The 15,613-nt window shown below is 52.9% G+C and overlaps 3 protein-coding genes across 3 annotated transcripts in view; 2 read left to right on the forward strand and 1 right to left on the reverse strand.

Annotated features, from left to right (window-relative positions):
* Window positions 1–1,273, forward strand: part of LTBP2 (latent transforming growth factor beta binding protein 2) — a 64,155-nt gene extending 62,882 nt beyond the window's left edge. Inside the window, exon 37 of the mRNA XM_035328038.1 lies at window positions 362–1,273. Within this exon, the coding sequence (XP_035183929.1) occupies window positions 362–528 (167 nt within the window). The 3' untranslated portion in view covers window positions 529–1,273. The remainder of the gene's footprint in view (window positions 1–361) is intronic.
* Window positions 1,274–1,863: 590 nt separating this feature from the next.
* On the reverse strand, window positions 1,864–4,137 carry NPC2 (NPC intracellular cholesterol transporter 2). The gene is made up of 4 exons (XM_035328039.1): window positions 4,058–4,137; window positions 3,759–3,866; window positions 3,305–3,477; window positions 1,864–2,668 (listed from the first exon to the last, which is right to left on the reverse strand). The coding sequence occupies exons 1-4, from the start codon at window positions 4,134–4,136 to the stop codon at window positions 2,582–2,584; spliced, it is 447 nt and encodes a 148-aa protein (XP_035183930.1). The 5' UTR covers window position 4,137; the 3' UTR covers window positions 1,864–2,581.
* Window positions 4,138–8,719: 4,582 nt separating this feature from the next.
* On the forward strand, window positions 8,720–10,668 carry ISCA2 (iron-sulfur cluster assembly 2). The gene is made up of 4 exons (XM_035328570.1): window positions 8,720–8,833; window positions 8,925–9,048; window positions 9,165–9,280; window positions 9,454–10,668. Exons 1-4 carry the CDS (start codon window positions 8,775–8,777, stop codon window positions 9,626–9,628), a joined length of 474 nt encoding a protein of 157 aa, XP_035184461.1. The 5' UTR covers window positions 8,720–8,774; the 3' UTR covers window positions 9,629–10,668.
* Window positions 10,669–15,613: the final 4,945 nt, after the last annotated feature.

The raw sequence follows: 15,613 nt of genomic DNA on the forward strand, positions 1-15,613 counted from the left end.
TCCAAGGCTGGAGGCGGCCTTTCTCCCAGATCTCAGGCTAGCACAACGTGTCCGTGGGAAGCTGCTGTGCTGCCTGGGAGGATGACCGGCTGCTTAGCACGGGGAGCCCCGTACTGGGGCTCCATCCTGTCCTGGTGGTGCCAGATGTTGGGAATGTCACATGGGGAGCTCTGCAGATGAGCTGAGCAAAGCGGTGAGCCAAGTGGGTAGGGTGCAGCCCAGCGTGATGGTGGCCGGTGGGGTCACAGTGGGCAGCCTGGAGGTGCTTGGGGAGGACAGAGAAGCCTGAGGGGGTTGGCTGGGGCACAAGGAGATGCTGGGTCATGTCATGCCACTGCCTCACCTCCCCTTCTCCTTGCAGACATCAACGAGTGCGATGAGGTGGGCGGCCCCGCGCCCCTGTGCCAGGGCGGCACCTGCGAGAACACAGAGGGCTCCTACCGCTGCCGCTGCTCGCCCGGCTACGTGGCCCTGGCCCAGCCCCACCACTGCGTGCCCCAGACAGCCCAGAGCCCAGCAGCAGCGTAGCTCTAGGGGAGCGGCGGTGGGGGTGCTCCCCTCCAGCAATGCTTCTCCGGGACCCAGCGGCACGGAGAAGGGTCCCCGGGGCTGTGGCTGCTTCCGAGCCCTTCACCCCTTCCCCTTCAAAGCGCACAACTCCCTTGCCACCTTTCTCCTGGCTGTGCCCACCAGGGCTGAGCTCCCAGCCTCTGTACCCCCATCCTCACCGCCAGCCCCCGCTTCTGCCACAGCAGAGCCCTCCCCGGCCTGCCCCCCCCTGCACCCGCCACCGTGCCACGCACCACGGGGGCTCGCAGGACGCCTTCCCCTGCCACGCAGCCCCAGCTCCTCCCTGCACCCGCAGAGACTGGGTTCGCCTCCCCATGGCGAGCATCACTGCTGCACTGAGCTAGCGGCGAGCCGCCCCCGCGCCACGGGTAATGCCCCCGGGGCACAGCCTTGGGGAGGACAAGGAGGACAGCCCCGGCTCCCCAGAGCTGCTGCCCAACCTCAGACGTGGTGGAGAGGCTGGGGGACCCCACGGCTGGCTCGCCCTACAGCTGTCCCAGGCGCATCCCTACCCCTGCATCGCGCCTTCGTGCCCGCGCCGGCTGGGGGTGAGTGGGCAGGGGGGGCGGTTCCAGCTTCGTTTCTGTAAAGTTGATGGTGACTTTTTTTTTTTTTTTTTTTTTTAACCAAGTCTGCTGGAAACTTCTTTCATGTTGTTAAATAAAACATTTATTTTTGGGCCCTGTGGCTCAAGACACTGGGGCTGGGTCGGAATTGTGCTTGTCTTCCCTCTGCCAAGGGATACCAGCGTCCTCTCGCTCCTGGCTGAGCAGAGAGCCTTGCCAGGCCAAACACTCACTTATCTGCCCCAGCCCAGCACCGGCTGCTGGAGCCAACTCCATCCCCCAGGGGCTGTGCAGACTTGGCAGCTCACACCCACCTCCTTCACACACAAAGGAGCTCGCAGCGTAAGCACCAGCGCTCCTGTAGCTGGCAAGAGCCCTGGAGCAGGTCAGGGAGCTGGCTGCTTTTCCTACCCCCGAGCCCACGTTAGGAATGCTTTTTCCCACGCTGCACCGAGCAAAGCCACGTCCTGCAGAGCCTTCTCCTTCGGAAGGCTTTGCACACCTCCAGCCCAGTGCAGGAGCAGCAGGGCAGGAACACAGCCAGGTGCTGCCAGCTGGATGCTCCAGCCATCAGCAGAGGTGCACAGCTGCTCACAGGCCACCCCTAAAGCCAGCACACCTCCACCTGGGTCTTCAGCCACATATGAGCAGACCAATCCCAGTCAGAAGATGCCCAACCACTCTGCTTCTCCTCCAGCCCTCTACCTACAGAAGATGATGCATTTCATTTTTCTTTAACCTTTATTAAAAGGAAAGTTATAAAAAGAGGTTCAGGAGCTCCCAGCAGCTCCCAGTTAGTTGATAGTGCAAGCCATTGGTTAGAGAAAGAATCATCCCTGCAGACAGTGAATGCCATTTGGCGTTGCATCCACAAAAAGGAAGTTTTCCCAGCCACAGTCCTGCTGGCCCAGCGGCTCAGGACAGACTGCGCTGCCAGCTCAGGAAAAGCCTCCTCTTCGTCCCTCTCCTTCAGCTGTAAGGATGGAAAACAGGTCCCAGGAGCGTCCCGGTCACAGTGGAGCAGGAAAAGTGCAGGAGGGTGGATGTAGCCAGCATTCTACAAGAGGCACCGAAGGATTACCAGGTAGCAGCTCGGACAGTAGCCAGGTTCATTGCAGAGAAATTTCCTTGTGAGGACAGACAGCTCCATTTCAAACAACTGAAGTGCCTCCACAGAGAACCTGGAGGACAATGCCCTAATGCTCAGTCTCTCTTGCTGACAGAGACGCTGCTCCCCCTTGAGCTGCTGTGAGAACACACCAGAGGGCTCTCAGAGGAGTAGGAGCCCTCTGCCCACAGCTGACCTTGCAGGAACACGGTACTAGCTGCTCAGAGGCTGCAGAGCTCTGAAGGAAGCAGTAAGAAATACTTATATAAAAGAATTTGGCCTGTGTTGTCTCCTCTCTGTTTCTCCCCTCCCCAGGCCCTACTAACAGCAGGGCTCCTCAGCTGATGATCTGCACTGGTATCTTCCAGCAGAACAACATCTGGTCCTGGTCGTCCACCAGCTCCCACTTCACTATCAGTTTAATCTGAAAGAGAGAAGAGAGAACAGGGAGATGAGAGCGTTTGGAAGACAGCAAAGCAAGGACAGAGGGCAGTTTCAATCATCTGTTGAGCAAGGAATTCCCAATAGCTCTGTGGAAAGAGGACAGAGCTGGGACACTGCCCCAGCCATGTTAAGTAGGCCACACGTGGTGACTCCTGCAGTATCTTACACAGGAGGGCTCTGCTGTGCGACACAAGAGACTTCCACACACTGCACTGAGAACCACGCTCTCTGAATAAACAGAGTGGAAACAGCCTGCGGCATCCCTGCTGAACTGCATCCTGGAGCTGAACACCCCAAATCTGAGAGTGTTTGGTTGACAGCAGCACGCTCTGCAGGGAGGTTCATACGAAACCAGCACTGAAGAGACAGATACTTGGGCAGCTGAAGCCACTGCTCAGCAGCTGGAGCTAGGCTGCTTCCTCCACTGGATCTGTCCCAAAACGGGAACTAGAGGCAGAAGCATGCTCATAGCAGAAGTGACACTAGGTGGCCCGGAGACTCTTCTAACCTGTTCCCTACTACCGGAGGACAAGGCATCCCTCTTCAGAGGCAGGTTGTGGGACTGCCCCAGGACAACGGTAGCTCTGAGGAGCAGACTGGGTTCCTGCTTACTTACACTAGGGTACTCGCTCTTCACAGGGAGCTTATTCAGGTAGCTGTAGGAGTGGCCCTTCTGAATGGGGCACTGGATCCCAGACTTGCATCCATCAGGCTCAGGAATGGGAAATGGTATGTCCACGTGCATCATCTCACCGTACACCTTTGCTTTGCTGCCCTGGCTCTCGATCTCTGCAGGACACAGAAACGCATGAGTGTGACACCAGAGCAGAGAAACGTGTTTCTGTGTTATGGCCTAGGACAGCCTTGCCCGGAGGCCGCAGAGAACACACGAAGCAGTGCTCTTGCTCCTCAGCTGCTTCTTCCCACCCAGAGCCCCCCTCCAGTCATCCTTCCCCGTTCCTCTCCAACACCGGGACGCAGACGCAAAGGTTTTCACCCCCTCTCTGCCCGTCCGGGTGACCCCCCAGAGCAGCATAGGGGCACCCACCCCACCGCCACCCCACGCTTACTGCTGGAGAAGGTGACATTGATGCTGTAGGACGTCCCCTTGACGAGCTGGCAGGGCTGCGTGGGACAGGGGCTCACGTTCACTTCTTGGATGCTTCCGTCTTTGGAACCTGCAAGGACGAGCAACGGCCCACGGTCGCAAGGCCCCTCCGGCGGGCAGCACCCGCTCCCCGGGGGTCAGCCGAGCGCCCTCCGTCCCCGGGGGCACGGCGCCCCGCAGCACCCTGCTCTGCCCCCGGAGCACGGCTCCGGGCCCCGCGGCGCCTCCCTGGGCTCCCGGCGGAGCGGGGCCGGGGCTCACCGCAGTCCACGAAGCGGAGGGGCTCGGCCAGGGCGGCGGCGGCGAGCGCCAGCAGCAGGGCGAGCGGCGGCGGCACCATGGCGGCGGCGGCGGGACGGGGCCGGGGAGCGGCGGCGGCGTCACATGAGCGCGGCGGGGCCGCCCCGGCCCGCCCCGGCCCTCGGCTGGGCCCGCCCCGGCACACGGAGCCGCGACGGGACGGGGCGGGAAGGGGGCGGCGGCCGAGGGGCCGCGGCCTTGGGGAGCTCGGCCCGAAGGGGGCTGGGAGCGAGCCCCGTGTGCCGAACTCCCCCAGTACCACAGGCTGCCGGCGTGCGGCCGTGGGCGCTTCAGAAAGCGGCTGGCCCAAGCTACAGCTTGCGGCTTCCCCCAGCTCACGTTGTAGCAAGCTCCGCTGAGCCGCGTCCAGAAGACCAGACACGGGCGCCTGAGCGCTGGTTGGGGTTTGGTAGGAGCGTGGCATGAAGCAGCACCGGCACAGCCACCCCCCTCCATGCCTCTGCCCCACTGCCTGCCTACGCAGCGTCCGCTGCGCTGCCAAGTGACTCGGAGGTGAAATCCCCCACGCCTTGTGCAGGTTTTCCATAAAATGTGTCAGAGAAGCCCCCTTAGCAGAATGGAGCGGGACTGGTTCTAGTGAGGATCTCTGCTGAGTCGTTTAGCTCTTCAGAAGGGGGGGGGGGGGAAAGGCACCCCTTATTTCTGAGAGAGGGACTCGTGTGTGTGTGGAGAAATTCTCAATAAGCATCCAGTTTGTCGAGGACACGAACAAGCAGAGCAGTAAGCCTAAAAGGCCCTGCTCAGATTAAATTGTATATTTAACTCCACCTGGCACACTTCCTAACTGGCCCTCGCAGGCCTTCCCTCCTGCACGGGAACTCGTGCCCTTCGGAGGCTTTCCTTCTCGCCACCTTCAGGTCCTGCAGATGGTAAACAAAGCCGCGTATCTGGCTGCCAGGAAGAGGACTGCAATCAGAGCAACACCACATAAACTACGCTAACACGTGCACAGGATAAGGGGTGTCATGCTTGGGAACAAATTCCACGATACATTAAATCAGGACTCCTTCCTGTGAAACTGCTCACCAGATGTCTCTGCTTCACGGACACAGCAGCAGCAGAGACTGTGTACGGTTCTAGTTCAAATCTACGTGTATTTCAAGGGCTTTGAACTAAAAGTCATTGAATCTAGGATCAGAATTAACACCTCTCTCCCTCCCCAGAACTGGATTAATAAAAAAAAAAACACAGAAGTATAGATTTGTAACAGTACAGACAAGGCCTTTACACGAGAAAGCAGCAGCTCCTGCCCCGCTCTGTTAGCACGTATCACATGTAACCATCACGCCGGTTTTGCAGGAACAGCACTAAAGCTCAGATTCCGCAGGGCAACGTCATCAGCACAAGCCTAACAGAACTTGCTTTCAGGGACATGTCCCTTTCGACATCTGATACAGCACGCGGGCCTCCAGGTCACGACGGAGCCCACCACTTCACCAAAATACTTCGGAAAGACTCAATTCAGCTGTAGGCTGGTCTCATTCTGCAGACAGGCAGGCGGCAGAACTCCCCCCAGATTACTGCCATCACGCGGAGCTTGTGGTAAGGCACAGAAACCCTGGGAGAAAAAGAAAGTTAACTGACAAATTCTTCCCAGCAAGGCTGATACTCGAGCTCTTCACTCATGAAGTCCAACCAACTCTGTTACATGGGGGAAAAGTCTAAGGTTCCACTTTATGAGCTAGCTACACCCAGTGAATGTAAATTCCTGTAACAGCACTGCGCTCGCAACCCAGTAAACAGACACACCTGCAGGCACTATAGCAGCAGTGAATACAGAAGTCATTCTCAAGAAAATACACATACAGGGACTAATCAATTTCTGCTGCTCTTTTAGCCAGAACATGCTCCTTTTGCTGTAGATCATCAAAATTCACACTGAAATGCACCACAAGCCACTCTTGCATTCAGCAGCCATGTCAGAGGTTTTAGCATCAGCTGTTTCTGAATCACTGAAACAAGCTCAGTTTTCCACTGAAACAAGTACAAGATGCCTTAAACACACACGTTGCAGAGGAGACGAGAGCAGAACAGCTGTAGAATTCAACTCACAGGCAGACCTCTTCAATAATGTGCTTAAAGAGAGCTAAAGGAGCTCCCCAAACCTAGGGCACGCAGACCTGAATAAAGAGGGGAAAACAAAGTATGATCAAACCTAAGAACAGATTTGTCTCTGGATGAGACAAAAACACCCCCTTACTGCATAGCTGGCAGAAAGAAAAAGTAATTACTGATAATAAAAAGGTGCAAAGAAATAGCTGTTCTCCTTAGCTACACAGACCTCTACCAGCCACTCAGAACGTTTGATCCCAGCACCTGAATCACTCATCAGAGTAGTGGATTATTAATTAGACTAAATTAACTCTGAGGCCAGCTCATCTCTCCCTCATTTTCTCAGCCTGCAATAACAGTCGGACCAACATCCAGAAATGCCTCGAAGATACTTGTCACATTTCTGACACTGGTAAAACTGAAGGCGGCTAGAAAGTAGGAGTGTCTATTTTGGGGGCTACATCAAACCCCAAAAGGTGTTTGCAGACACAGCATGGGGCCATGCAACACCAGTGATAGTCCAGTACACCCTCCAGAAGAGAAGCCAGCACAGTGTGGGAAGCAGGCAGCATCCCTCCCCCTTTTCTCCCACGAGTTCTTGATTCACTCCTCCACAGGTCATCTGCTTTTGGGACACCACATTGATAATAACTCAAGAAACACCCCCGATGTTTTTAAAAGCATCGAGTGTTCTATTCTGCCTGATCTGAGGATTCATCAACTGTGTGCAGATAACTGGATTAATACCAGCTCCTCTGGGCCCCTGCCTGTGACGGTTTTATCGGAACATCATTAGAGTTAACCTCAGACAGAGAAAAAGTAAACAGTCCAAACCAGTCATTATTTACATGTTCAGGGTGGTATAAAGAAGCAAAAGCACGTGGTTGCATTGCTTTACTTTAAAGCACTGGCCCCTCTCAGCCTGGCAGACACATTCACCACTAAACTGTGGGAGTGAGCCTTTTAGGATTTATATACATGAGACTTAACTACATGTTTACTACTGCAGTCACTTTACCACGCACTTGATTTCTATGCATATGCCAAAGAAAATACTTGTACTTCCCGGAGCCTGTAAGTCTCTGCATGGAACTGCCAACTCCACGCTTAATGAACAATAACTTTGTCAAGCAGATCTCATTTTGGATTTAGGCACTTCCTTTGCCACTGCTGGGCTGTGGGGAGGTCAGGCTGTTCTAGACCTTGCCTTTTTCCAAGCAAGATGTGTGAGAGAACTAACAGTCACCAAGTCCCGAGGTGCACTGACTTTAAAGGATTTCCTCCTGCTGGGATGACTGGTTTTCCTCTGTCATGCCACTGTATGACTCTCCACAAACATCACCAGGGGTAGGGAAACGAGATTGCAGCCTGGAATTCCTCCAGCAGAAGCATGTGAGGAAGAATGAGATAAAGACTCCTTTAACCACGAGCACATCTTTGAGGAACAGGCCAGACTACTGTCACATGTCAAATGGCTGGGCTTAAGAGAGAAAACTTAAGTAGGGCTGCTCAGCTTAGGGCTGCTAGACAAGTTCAGGACTTAGGTGAGACAAGATGATTCACAATGCTCTTGGTACAAGTTTTTTAAGAGGAAAAGTATCTTTAACAAAATACACGTAGCCTCTTATTAAGCCTGAGTTCCTTGCTGTGACTGTGAAGAGTTAATTGAAGAGCCATTAAACACCTACACAAGTTAAAATAAGAGGCAGTAGATATGAGCAGAGGGGGCCTGGGAGATGCGAAGTGCTGGTACTAACGCAGGCTCCGTGCTCCAAGGAGGAGGTGAAACCATGGAGATTGCATCTGGGAACTGTGCCTTAGACGCCCATAGCCGAGATGAACGCTCAGATCTGCGCAGTCCTGTTGGATCCTGTTCTCACAGAAGAGATGCGAGGGGCAAGAGGGGAGGACTAGGAGGAATTGCAGAGGCATGCTCAAAGCTGAGCACGCGTCTGTCTGCGTTTGCCATAGCAGAGTCATAAATGCTGATCTGAGGGAAAACAGCCCTCTGCAGGGACTGCTGAGCTTACTTAGATATTCTCACCTGATAAAAGAAAGCAAAACAGAAAAGCCAGTATCAGGAAAAATCCTAAAAAATCCTTGAGTCCAGGCCCCGAGTTTATTCTTCTGTTTGCGCAATTCCCCCTACAATGGCATCTTGATCCCTATCAGGGTCTCTGGGTACTACTCAGTGTAAATAACCCTCACAGCTAATTCCACTGCAAACACGCTCTGTCGAGAAGCGCTGCGTTATTTGCCAACTTTTCTTTTGTGAGCTTTGCTGCTTTCGAAAGCAAAACGCTCCCAAGGACGGGCACAAGTCCCATGCTGACAGGCTCAGCCTGTTCCCAAACCCAACACCGTGCTGACACAGCCACATCAGAACGCCTCCGGCACGGGAGTCCCTCTGCGGCACGGGAGTCCCTCTGCCGCCCGGGGCAAGCAGCCCGGGGCAAAGGCCGGGCTGCTGGCAGGGCCAGGGCAGCCCCCTCACGGCCGCCATTTCCCCTCCCCCCCCCCCCCCCTTCCCCCCCCCTGGGCGCCATGGCGGCCCCCCCCCGGAAATGGCGGGGGGGGGGCGGGGCGGGCGGGGGGAGGAGGCAAGATGGCGGCGCCAGGGGCGCTGAGGCGCTGCTGGCAGCTGGCGCTGGGCGGCCGGGCCAGGTACCGGCACCGCGGTGGCGGCGGGGCGCGGAGCGTCGTTGCCCGCTGTCAGGGGCCGGCGCTGAGGCTTGCCGTTCTCTCCCCGAGGCAGCTGGCGTCCCGCTCCGCCTTGCCGAGGAAGAGCGCTGCGCTGGGCATCGTCCTCCTCGCAGCCGGGCCCGACGGAGAGCGACCCCAGCGAGGGGCAGGTGTACCTCAGCGAGAGCTGCGTGAAGGTGGGGCCCCGGCAGGGGTTGCCGAAACGCCCGGCCTGCCCTGGGCACGGTTGGAGCGCTCGCCTGTTTGTTTTGATCCTCTGTCGTGGTTGTTTTCCTTTGTTTGCGTTTCGCAGAGGCTGCTGGAGATCGCGGAGGGCTCGGAGTTCCTCAGGCTGCAGGTGGAAGGAGGCGGTTGCTCCGGGTTCCAGTACAAGTTCTCCCTGGACACAGTTGTCAATCCTGATGACAGGCAAGGACAAACGGGTGTAGTGGTGGTCAGGCGTGGCTGTGCTTTGCAGAGGTGACAAGAAAGGTGTGTGTGCTGTGATATGCTGAGCTGAAGGAACAAAGCTTGTTAATTAAGGAAAGTGCTCAGGCTGCGCTTCTCTGTCAGATCTGCTTAATTACGTTGCTTTTCTGCAGGGTGTTTGAACAAGGTGGTGCCCGTGTGGTCGTGGATGTGGACAGCCTGGCCTTTGTGAAAGGCTCCATGGTGGACTTCAGCCAGGAGCTGATTCGCAGCTCCTTCCAGGTGGTGAGCAATCCCCAGGCAGAGAAGGGATGCTCCTGTGGGACTTCCTTCTCTGTCAAATTCTGACAGGACTTCTTGTGGATGAACACCGTCTGCAGGCGTTTTCTGGCAGTCTCCAGAGGGTTTTTGCTCGTTCTTTTCCCAGCTGTTCCTTCTCATCTCCCTTATTCTGTAATACAGCAGTTACAGATGACTCCAGCTGTGTGTGTGTGTGTGAACTGAGCCTGTCTCCAAGACTTGTTGGCCTCCCCTTTAGAAACATGAAGTAGCCATGAGCACGCACAAAGGAGCATTTTCAGGAGCATCTTCAGCACCTTGTGAACCACCTGCCAGGTGGTGCTGACTCGCCTGCCTTGTCCTGAATGTGGAACCACTTGTCTCTGCCAAGAGAAGGCTGTACGCATGTGTGTTTATTGAAAGTTCTTAAAAAAAAAAAAAAAAAAAAAAAGCATTTGAGTTTGTTTGGTATTACTTGTGCATTTCTAGTGGGTAGAATCTGGATTCGTTCCAGCATCTGCTGCTTATTCATTGTTTTGCAGCTGAATTGGGCTGACACCAGTGTTGCTGGCTGTCTGCTCCCCAACACTCAGTGGGCTTTTGCAAACACTTTGCTTTTCTTTTACCCAGCAGACTTATCTCAGTGGTGCTGTCAGGCCCTAGGATTGAAGGTTTGCCTTGTTCAGACTAAGTGACACTAAAAGTTTAAAAGTTTGAGGTGGCAAGAATTAATACTTTATTTCTTTTATTAAAAAAGAAAAGAAAAAAGGTGGTGCGTGTGTGTGTATATAAATTCATAGCCCTCCGTCCCCCAGTGCTATTTCAGGCTGTTCCTAAACCTGACTTGGAATTTTAGGCCATAACAAACTCTCAGGTGTCACAGTATGTTCACTGCCTTCTCTTCTCAGCAGGAAGGGCAGTTTAGGAGACGCAGGCAGAGGAGGTTCTTGAGTATTGTTTAAGGGTCCTCAAGTCAGTTTGACTAAGTTGTCCAAGAAAAACTTGCTTCACCATTTTATCTGTGTGCCTGGTCTTACGAAAGAATGACATAGCTCCTTTCCTTTATGAAACCCCAATAAAAATGGGAAATGTAGAGGTTTCCAGAATAACGTCCTTTTGATTACTTGTTTTGTGTAGCTTTTTATCTGCCACTAGATGTCTTTTAAATCACAGTGATTCATCTGCTTCTGTGTGAAAGGAGAGATAGGGAAACTATTTTTGTTCCCTCTCTTATGTTTTATCTGATCAGAACCAAATGGTCGACGACTTGATTCTTTCACGTGAGTCAGGGAGCACTGCGTGACTTTGGTTTCAAGGAAGCTGTTTGTGGCAAACCATGAACTTTGTGAGACTCTGCGCCGCAGGTATTTTTGTGGTTGTTGTTGAGCTTAACAGATTCTTTCCTAAGCTAGTCAGCAGTGCGTACATATGCTACACGTCTGCCTACTGATTTCTAGTGCTCAGTTGATAGCCAGACAGTGTTAGCTTCATCTGTAAATGTTACTGGAGTTCATTTGTGATCTGCTGCCGTTTTGTCATTTCAATGCAGTTGGGCTTTGGTCTAGCCCTTTGGACTTCTGTTTCTTGAAGTCAACAAGACTGTTCTATGTAGTCGTGTCCCTGTCAGAGAGAGCTGGATGTAGCGCTGTCCTGATTTGTAACAGGGAGTAAAAAGATGTGATTAAAAGACTTGTCCAAACCCCTGCAGGATGTCTGGGCCCTACCCTCAAGCTCCCAAGTTTTGAATGGGATGTTTGCCAGAAATGCCTTTGAAAGAATCTGTAAGACCTAAAGGCTTCTGCAGATAGAATACATTAAATAAACTTAGTTTCTTTCAGGTGGGGTAACCGAGCAATGAAAGATGGCAGGAGGCATTGTTTTCTGAACCAGAGAGTGCATAATCTAGTTCTTTATCCATTTCATACAATTTGACCTTGGTCAAGTATCTTTCGGCATTTTTGTTGTGGGAAGTGTAAGTGCAGGAGTACTGAAGGGAAGGAAGCAAACCAGGAACTAGCAAGGCTTTTTTTTTCTCCCAAATGAAAATCTGTCTTTAGCTCCTGTAAGCATGCAGCCTGTGTCTTGGGTTATTCTTACAAAATGTGAATGTGCTCTCTGGTTCTCTGCTGAACCTAACCAGGTGCCACTTGCCTTTAATGACTCTCCGCTGCTGAAGTAAATCAAGCAAGTGCTGTCCACATGGAGTGCCACCATTTTCAGATAACTTGCCACCTTCTCCCTCCTGGGGGCTGCACAGAGGATGAGGCTTTGTGTCCACACCAGTGTCAACCAACCGCCTGTCACTGGGCTCACAGGAAGCTGGTGTGCAGGGCTTGCTCTGCCTGCGGTTCTGGCAGTACTGCTCAAACTGCGCTAGGTGGACCCCTAACTCCTTGGGATTCACTGCACTGGGCATGTACAGATATTTAGACTTGCATCTGGAGTGAGGTGGGATGTGCTCCTTGCAGGACCGAAGCAAGAGCAAAAGCTTCTTTGCAGCTGCCTGCTCTGGAGGCAGGCTGGAGCTGCGTTCTGGTTGTGCAGCAGTGTTGTCTTTAGATCTGAGAAACTGCTAGGAGCTGGAAAGGTTCCAGCTCTACAGTACGCTGCTCCTTGGCCTCCAGCTTCCCGTAAGCAGCTGTAACCTACTGGCCAAAACTACTAGTCTGCCAGTGCCCAATAGGGAATGGATGCAAAGGGCTGTCTGTTGTCTCCAGAACCCCACTGGCTCTAAAAAAGCACGTCAGTGCATCAGAAATTGGAAACTTCTGTCTACGTGTAGGAAGTCAGAAAAGGGGTCATGTATTCGCAGAGTGGGGTGAATGTGCCACTGTTGAATTTTGGCTGTGAAGGCAGAAAAGACTGGATTCTGCCTCTTACAGAAGGGAAAACACAAAAAACCATCAAGGTTTGTACACTGAATAATAGCCTTAGGGGGCAAAGTTGTCACCACACTATAGGCTGTGGGTCGAGACTGGTGGTATGAAGAAAAAGATGCAGAGGATTAGAAGAGGAATTCAGTTCTGACTGGGCAGTGACTTGCGCTGAAACCCTGAGAACAGGGCAGGAGTATGGAGCTGGAGATGCTGCCTTTGCTTCACTGCAAATGAGAAACTGCAGTGGAAAATCTTTCTCTGCTCCCACATGAAGGATTCTCTCAGTTCACCCACCTGACAAGGAATGAATGATCAAGGAAGATATTTATGGAAACCTACGTTAAGATAAAACTTCAAGGGAAAGGGCACAGTCATCAGTGGCACTGACAGGTGGGTAGGGGAAGGTGGAATAGAAATTCCCGCTTTGGTCAGGGTGTGTTGGAGCTCTGCAGGGACTTGTTGGTAGATGACCAGCACATCCTCAGCCTGTTTAAGAACAGCATTCCAGCTCTGTTCTTAAAACTAGGTAGCTACTGTCACTTATAAACCATGGATAACCTGCCCCTCTTCCAGGCTTCCAGGAAGCGGAACAGAAATAGCTAGGGTTATGCGTGAGAAGGCCATGTTCACCTTGGGTGGTATTACTTGCTAAAAAGAGCATTTGGGGTGGGTGGCTCTGCAGCCCGTACCCTCCTGATGACACCCAGTTGGGCTTCTGCCTTCCCCACGCAGTAGTATAATTTCCTGCTTTCTTCGGGCTTGCCTGAATCCAGTACTTGGGGGAGGAATCACTAAACGGTGGAGGAGGCAATAATAGGAAAGCAAAAGTGCATGAAAGAAAGTTTCTCTTGTCTGTGTCCCACACTGTGAAGACAACTGCTTTTGTATCACAACTCCCTTCAGCCTTGCAAGTGTTTTGAACATCTGCTGGCAGTGGGAAGTAAAAACCAGAGTGGTAGAAACCCCACTATTAAATCCCACCCTTAGTTGGGACTGGCCAGAGGAGCTCACTGAATTCAGAGCAAGCAATTTTTACTTCTAGGATGAGCTGCTACAACACACACTCGAGGACTGACCTGCGTGCCGTTTCCTCTCACAAATGCAGCAGTTGGGTTTGTTAGCAGTGTGGGATAGGATCTGCACCATTTTGATGCTTCATCCTCTTTGCCTGCTCTTTCATGCATGCCGACGTAAGCTCTCACCCAGCGTTCACCATCCTCCCCTGGAACAGGCCGTGACTGCCTGAGAGATTGGCAGCAGAGGAAGGGATAACTTTGCATAATGGTTTGTTTGATACGACTGTCAGCCAGCGTGGAGGGAGAACCATGATTCAAGGAGACAGAGCTTTGGCAAGAATAAAGTGCAGCCACCTGTATCACATCAAAGTCTTCCATTTGGGTAATCTTTTTTATTGCCTTTTTTTTTTCCCATTCTTTTGAAGAGGATGAATCCTTGAATCAAGCACTTTTAGGGGCTAGGCATAGGATTAATGGTGCAGTCTAGATCTTGGTAGGTTCTCAGAGGTATGTTTGCTCTGCGTGGCTTCCAGGGTTAGAGTGCAACTGGCTTATTTGTTTTATATCCCCCCAGGAAACAACTCATGGAGCTGGGGTGGGCCATGGAGAGACGTGCCGTGGTGTGGCAGCTGAAGGTGGGCACGGCCGCGAGCTGGAGTAAGCACGGCCGCGATCCCTGGCTCTGCGGGGAGCAGTTTGTGCGCAGGGCTTCCTGCCGCTGGCCTTCCCATCGCTTGGGTGGCTCCTAATATTTCCTGCTTGAGCAATAAGAGTTTATGGCCCTAGTCTTTGTGGTTGATTAGAGCCCAAGTTTGTGCCCCTGTTTTAATCAGTGCTCATTTACCTTTGGCATCCTTCAGAGGAACAGAATGGTATGTCTTTCAGTTGCCATGGAAACAGCGAGACTAAATGCACATTTCCATGGCAACCTGCCATTATCTCCAGCTCTATCTGTGGGTCTCATTTTCTGACCATGGGGGTGGGGTGGTGAAAGTGGAGCTTCATCTCTTAAAAAAAAAAAAAAAAATTAAAATCCCTGCTACCACCACCGCAGGCCCCTTTCCCCCTCTGCTTCGGGCCTGGCCCTGAGGCACCCGCCTGCTGCGAGAGGCCCGTGATGGCTGCCGCCATGCCGTGCGCTGGGGCTCCAAGGTGCTTTCTTCAGCTCCCTTCTCTCCTTCACCCTTCTAAAAATAGGGACGTTCGGAACGATTGATGACAGCGCTCCAGCACTTCTCAGGGCTCTTTGTTTCCTCAGTGAGCGCTCCCAGAAAAGGCCCTTGAAGTTAATTGAACTTTCCAGCGGGTTCCAAAGGTCGGCGTGTTGCAGCTCCTCCTGGTCCGAAGGGCCAAGAGTTAATGACAAAGACTTCTCCTCAGAGTCTTAGACCTTATCTTCTGGAACTGGAGGCACCAGGGAACCATGACCTTGACCTCAGGAGCAAGCGACCTTCTTGCAAGGGGGGCAGCATGGCCTGCTCCAGGTGGCTGTGACCATCAGAGAGCTGGGGATCAAAGCCAAGGCTTATTGTCTTCGTGTGTGACTTGGAGGGTGCAAGGCAGAGGAAAACAGGTGCTTGCTGTCTGATGGGTCTTGCCAGCCCCCTGCCAGTTGAGCTCCTGGCCCCTCCTAACATCTCTGCCCCCCCAGCTGCTGAGTCAAAAAAAGAGAATTTGCTGTACTTTGAGAAATTGCACACAGCTGTTCCTTAAGCCTGTGTTCATTATTCTTGTTCTAGCTGGCTTGACCTTTAGCTAATTCCTCTTATTCATGGTCTAATCTTGGTTACTGAGGGAAAAAGCTTGTGTCTTGCCCTGTTCTAGCCTGATGCAATTGAGTCATCCGTGGACGGGATGTGTAGAGCTCATGCCTGCCCCGCTGGTCTTTTGCAGATGCTGAAGCAGAGGATGACAGAGTTTTGTCTGCTCAGGAGTTAGCACGGTGGTCCACGGGGCAGGTGAGGCAAGTGCTCCTCAAGCACATTCCTTTTCCTTGCTACGGTCTGCCAAAGTGCTGTTCTCCTGTGTCAAAGAGCTGTCACAGTCAGCCAGGTTCGTGGTGGTCATCAAGGGGAGAGCAGAGACCATTGCTGAACTTGCAGGATTTCATCCTAGTAGAATTACTGCCCAACATGCTCCCGGGGTTTGTTTGGGTGCCCTTT

This window comes from Oxyura jamaicensis, chromosome 5 (genome assembly GCF_011077185.1).
Source record: "Oxyura jamaicensis isolate SHBP4307 breed ruddy duck chromosome 5, BPBGC_Ojam_1.0, whole genome shotgun sequence".
In the NCBI taxonomy this organism is placed as follows: domain Eukaryota; kingdom Metazoa; phylum Chordata; class Aves; order Anseriformes; family Anatidae; genus Oxyura; species Oxyura jamaicensis.